Genomic DNA, 6,000 nt, shown 5'->3' with positions numbered 1-6,000 from the left:
ATGAAGGGAAGGGATTTGTTGCAAAGTGCCCTCCCCTCCTCCAGCTCCCTCAGCACGAGGGCAGCGCGTGGCCCTTTGTCTGGAACAGACGCGGCTCCTATTGGCTGGCTGCGGACAGCTCCGCATTCGGACTGTCCAATAGACAGCGCTGGAGGACCGGAAGCACACTGGTCCTCCAGCCAATCAGAGCACCCTTATTGTCTGAATGCGGAAGTCATTGCTGCTGCTGCAGTAACATTCCTCCAGGAGACACCATCAGGGGGTTCTGTGTGTGTGGGCACTTCAGGCTTCAGTTCATCATCCAACCTGGAGGGACACAAGGACAACAGCACCGTGGAGAAGCCATGGCAGTGTGGGGACTGCGGGAAACGATTCAGGTTTCCGTCTGAGCTAGAGGTTCACCGACGAGGTCACACCGGGGAGAGGCCGTTCATCTGCACAGAGTGTGGGAAGGGATTCATTGACTGCTCTTCCCTACTGACACATCGGCGTGTTCACACCGGGGAGAGGCCGTTCACTTGCTTGGATTGTGGGAAGGGATTCACTCAGTCTTCTTCACTGGTGGCGCACAAGCGGATTCACACCGGGGAGAGGCCGTTCACCTGCTTCAAGTGTGAGAAGCGATTCAGTCGGTTATCCAGCCTCCTAAAACACGAGCGAATTCACACCAGGCAATGGCCTTTCACCTGCTCCGAGTGCGGGAAGGGATTCAGTGCTTCGTCCAGGCTGCTGGCGCACCAGCGGGTTCACACCGGGGAGAGGCCGTTCGCTTGCTCCGAGTGTGGGAAGGGATTCACTCAGTCTTTCTACCTGCTAAAGCACCAGCGAGTTCACTCTGGCGAGAAGCCATTCAGCTGCTTCACATGTGGGAAGCGATTCAGTCAGCAATGCAACCTTCACAAACACGAGCGGGTTCACACTGGGCAATGGCCGTTCACCTGCGCGGAGTGTGGGAAGGGATGCAGTTCGTTATCCAGGCTTCTGGCACACCAGCGGGTTCACACTGGGGAGAGGCCGTTCACCTGCTCCGAGTGTGGAGAACGGTTCAGCGATCCATCCAGCATGCGGAGACACCGGCGGGTGCATACCCGGGAGAGGCCGTTCACCTGCTCTGAGTGTGGGAAGGGATTTGCTCACTCCTGTAGCCTCCGGAAACATCAGCAACTTCACACCGGGGAGAGGCAGTTCACCTGCATTGAATGTGGGAAGGGATTCACTGAATCGACCAGACTGTTAATCCACCAGCGCATTCACACTGGGGAGAGACCGTTCCCCTGTACCGTGTGTGGGAAAACTTTTAGGGATTCATCTGCTGTACTGAAACACCAGCGAATTCATACCGGAGAGAAACCATTCACCTGCTCTGTGTGTGGTAGGGGATTTATCCAGTCATGCAAGCTGCGGCGACACCAGAGAATTCATCAGCCACAGTTGGATTCTGCTGTCCTTGCTGTTGAGAATCCTATCCAGGACTGAATCATGTTCAGTCTAACAGTGGGTGACATGGGAGGGTCAGAGGGCTTATTTCTGCCGCGTTGACCGCTGTCACCACTTTGCTCCCATTGAGGCTGATGCTGTTTGATCCTCGGAGTGCACACCTCGCTGAAATGATCACGGAAGCTGATGAACAACACTTATTTCATCCTGGTTAAGAAGTAGTGTGTCTACCACTGTGAGCAGATCTAAAGTCAATACATTTAAGACATGACATCTCGGAGTAGTATGAGGCCATTCAGCCCCTTGAGCATGTTCCACCATTTAATATAATCAGGGCTGATCTCATCTTGGCTTCAACTTCACTTTCCTGTCGACTCTCCGTAACCCTTCAACCCATTACTAATTAAAAATCTGTCTATCTCCTCCTTAAATTTGCTCCATATCCTGTCATCTGCAGCGATGTGGGGGGGAAGGAATTTTACAGATTATTGACCCATTAAGGGAAGTAATTTCTAGGGAGTGTTGCTGAACAAAGAAACCTTGGAGTGCAGGTTTGTAGTTCCTTGAAAGTGGAGTCACAGGTAGATCAGATAGTGAAGGCGGCGTTTGGTAAGCTTTCCTTTTGGTCAGTGCACGGTGTACAGGAGTTGGGAGGTCATGTTACGGCTGTACAGGACATTGGTTAGGCCAGTGTTGGAATATTGCGTGCAATTCTGGTCTCCTTCCTATCAGAAAGATGTTGTGAAACTTGAAAGGGTTCAGAAAAGATTTACAAGGATGTTGCCGGGGTTGGAGGGTTTGAGCTACAGGGAGAGGCTGAACAGGCTGGGGCTGTTTTCCCTGGAGCGTCTGAGGCTGAGGGATGACCTTATAGAGGTTTATGAAGTCATGAGGGGCATGGTTAGGGTAAATGGGCAAAGTCTTTTCTCTGGGGTGGGGGAGTCCAGAACTAGAGGGCATAGGTTTAGGGTGAGTGGGGAAAGATATAAAAGAGACCTAAGGGGCAACTTTTTCATGCAGAGGCTGGTACATGAATGGAATGAGCTGCCAGAGGAAGTGGTGGAGGCTGGTACAATTGTAACATTTAAGAGGCATCTGGTTTGGTATATGAATAGGAAGGGTTTGGAGGGATATGGGCCAGGTGCTGGCAGGTGGGACTGGACTGGGTTGGGATATCTGGTCGGCATGGATGGGTTGGACCAAAGGGTCTAGTTCCATGCTGTACATCTTTATGACTCCGCATTTCTGTTTGAAATCTGCCAGCCCTTAACCTATGACCTCTCACTCTAAATTACCCCACATGGGCAAATATCCTTCCAATGTGAGTAAATAGAGCTCTAACTGGTAGCTATCACCCTGACAAGGTGAAGACAAGGTGGTGAGGTTCACTTGTCGTCTGTATCGCAAGTCCGTTAAGCCATGAGTGTCTCATTAGTTTGCATTGTACCTAAAGTGGATTAAGTTAATAAATTTGCTTCGTATTGGAACGGGCATTTCTTTGTGTTCATTTTGGTTAGACCTCAAGGAACCCATTCGGTACTTTCACCCTCACAGTGCGAATAGCCCCGTGCAAGCCTTTCTGGAGAGACATTCCACCCATTCCAGGGATCGGTGTGGTTGCGCTCCGTTCCCTCGGCTTTGTCCCCCGACTTGGTTATCAAGCCCCCCGACAAGGGTGGTGCTGTCTTTCTTATGAAGTTGAAGGCGAGTACTGTATCTTTAAGAGGGAGTGAGTGCAAGGAACTGTGTGACTGACGAGCAGGGACAAAGTGCACTGGACAGTTTGAAGTTGTAACATTCCGCTGTGACCTCGCTATCAACTAACAGCAGTTTGAATTTAGCCCATCTGTTTAAAATTATGCCCCAAGATAATAAAACCCAATCGAATTTGAATTTTACTCTTTTGACAACATCAAACCAATGAGATGGTCTGATGTTTTTGGGTCAGTGAGCCAGGGAAAGAGCACCATCTGCCATTTGAACGACTGCCTGCAAACCCTTTTCTCTGAAAGGTACATTTTTCACTTTAAACATCTTTGCAGCACCAGACCCAGGGAGATTTACAGAGGAGGATCGACGCTGCTGTCTGGTTGTGAAAACTGATTTTGCTGTAAATTTAATAGGGGCTTTATCGGATCAGTATGTTGTTGTTATTATTATAAAGTGAGAGGTAGATAACAAATTTATAAGAGGAAGGAAGCTTAGAGTTGTAAATAGTTATTTTTAGTGGTCTCTTTTGGAATTAAAGAATAAACTGTTATTTTTTTCTCTTTAGATAGTGGAATTTGGGAGTTCCCTGTCACTCGTACTTTAACAGATTATGAAGCCAGGAGAGCTTTTCTGGGTGTTTGGTTTAATTAGCAGCAGGGTTTACTGTCATGTCGTAACATCATCTGACGTTCTGACCTCAACCTTGCAGAGGTTGCAAGTATAAACATCATTTCGACATCTTGTCAAGACTGGTGGTTGTGAAGTATAAGATCTTAAGACACAAGAATTTATAGCAAAAGTTTACAGTGTGATGCAACTGAAATTATATACTAAAAAAGATCTGGATTGTTAAGTCTCTCATCTTTTTAGAATGACCATATTGGTTTCAGTTCTTTCATATGTAAATCGCAGATCCTTTTTTAAAGTTACTGCTATGATCTTGCTTCACAAGCACCTGGTGAAGGAACAGTGCTTCGAAAGCCAGTGCTTCCAAATAAACCTATTGATCGATAACCAGGTGTCGTGTGATTTTTAACTTTGCACACCCCAGTCCGACACCGGCACCTCCAAATCAAGACAGGATCAATGTCGCTTGAAAAATTCATAAAATGCAAAAACAACCTTCCACAAAAAGACCATCCCCCCCCTCCTCCAGCAGACATAGCACGAGTTACAGCTCTAGATGCTCTCTCTCTCTCTTCTCATTCCCAGTGAGGAGGGTGTTTTTGCTGAGAGATGTTGGCCACAGCAGGAAGTTTCAGTGAGTGTGAAGCTAAAATTACACGCTGTGCTTTGTTTGTTTGAATTGCATGACTCGGAGCAAAGTAAAGGGAAAGAATTTTGCAAAGTATCCTCCTTCTCCCCCACTGTGTGCTGGATGCCAGCCCCAACAGCCGCCGTTCCCTATTGGCTGGCTCCTCCACCAATCGTCGTGTTCAGGGTGACCAATGGGATGCCCTGGAGGACCGGAAGCACTATTGGTCCTCCAGCCATTCGGAGCTCCCCATTGTCTGAATGCGGAGGTTGGACAGTGAGCTCCTGTCGCAGCTCATTCCTATCCCAACAAGCTGCTGCTCCTCTGTTTCTGAATGAACATTGAGCTTCGCCCCAGATTGTAACTTCCTTCCTCTGGCCAACATTAGCTTGCTATGCTTTAACCAGCAACACACTTTCAGCTGTGATCTCCAGCATCTGCAGACCTCATTTTTTACCCCAACATTAGTGAGTACAACACCCCATTTTCTCATCCTGGAATTTAAACTGTTGGTTTGCAGGAGCTGAAGGGAAAGGACGTCAATCCAGGGGAAGGGGCAGACTGTGGAACAGGTTGGTGTACGTCTCTGTCTCTGTCTCTCTCTCTTTAAATAGGTTTGACATCCTTTGCTCCCTCGGTTTGATGCATTTACTTGCCTGGCTCAAAGGATGAAAATATGTTGCTGGAAAAGCGCAGCAGGTCAGGCAGCATCGAAGGAGCAGGGAATTCGACGTTTCGGGCATAAGCCCTTCATCAGGAATCCTTTCCTGATGAAGGGCTTAGGCCCGAAACGTCGATTCTCCTGTTCCTTGGATGCTGCCTGACCTGCTGCGCTTTTCCAGCAACACATTTTCAGCCCTGATCTCCAGCATCTGCAGACCTCACTTTCTCCTGGCTCAAAGGATGGCCCCTTTCCTCGTGACCACAATTAAAGAGGGTGGTCTTCCAGAATGGCCCACAGCTCGAGGATATAGTAAGGCGATAGAGGACAGAGATAAGCTTATTGTTGTTCTGTGGCAGGTTTTCAATTTATGATTTGACCCTTTTTTTGCGCATTTGTATGACACCTAATTTTGATTGGTAATTCCTAATTCCAGTTACACAGACCGAATTGAGAATGCTTCAGTGAACTGACTGTGGAAAGAGCTTTAACCAGTTACATGGACTGCCAGTAACCTTTCTCCAGCAGATACCTGCGCGTGTGTGCACATCAGCCTTTAGTTCACCCTTCAAACTGGAGGAAAGCAAGGACAGCGATGCTGTGGAGAAGCCGTGGCAGTGTGGGGACAGTGGGAAGGGATTCTGATTTCCGTCTGAGCTGGAGATCCATCGACGAGGTCACACTGGGGAGAGGCCGTTCACCTGCACAGACTGTGGGAAGGGATTCACTCACTCCTCCCACCCGCTGAGACACTGATGGGTTCACACCAGTGAGAGGCCATTCACTTGCCCAAATTGCGGGAAGGGATTCACTCTGTTGTGGTCCTGTTCGCCAAGCTCGGAATTTGTGTTGCAGACGTTTCGTCCCCTGTCTAGGTGACATCCTCAGTGCTTGGGAGCCTCCTGTGAAGCGTTTCTGTGATGTAGTTGTTTGTCTC

General features: G+C 48.6%; 1 protein-coding gene across 1 annotated transcript; it reads left to right on the top strand.

Moving 5' to 3' along the window:
* LOC132807064 (oocyte zinc finger protein XlCOF6.1-like) lies at window positions 1-1,476 on the top strand. The gene is made up of 3 exons (XM_060821367.1): window positions 1-396; window positions 538-744; window positions 820-1,476. The coding sequence occupies exons 1-3, from the start codon at window positions 1-3 to the stop codon at window positions 1,474-1,476; spliced, it is 1,260 nt and encodes a 419-aa protein (XP_060677350.1).
* Window positions 1,477-6,000: the final 4,524 nt, after the last annotated feature.

The sequence above is a fragment of the Hemiscyllium ocellatum genome (assembly GCF_020745735.1).
Source record: "Hemiscyllium ocellatum isolate sHemOce1 chromosome 27 unlocalized genomic scaffold, sHemOce1.pat.X.cur. SUPER_27_unloc_1, whole genome shotgun sequence".
NCBI classification, from domain to species: Eukaryota; Metazoa; Chordata; class Chondrichthyes; order Orectolobiformes; family Hemiscylliidae; genus Hemiscyllium; species Hemiscyllium ocellatum.
Note: the sequence above shows the minus strand (reverse complement) of the source record. Positions and strands in the feature narration are given on the sequence as shown.

Bases quoted from the DNA above. Each gene is read 5' to 3' on its own strand.
- LOC132807064 (XM_060821367.1), top strand. From the start codon at position 1: ATGAAGGGAAGGGATTTGTTGCAAAGTGCCCTCCCCTCCTCCAGCTCC. The intron at 397-537 runs GTTCACCGACGA...GATTGTGGGAAG, and splicing joins GGTTTCCGTCTGAGCTAGAG to GGATTCACTCAGTCTTCTTC. The intron at 745-819 runs GTTCACACCGGG...TACCTGCTAAAG, and splicing joins GGCTGCTGGCGCACCAGCGG to CACCAGCGAGTTCACTCTGG.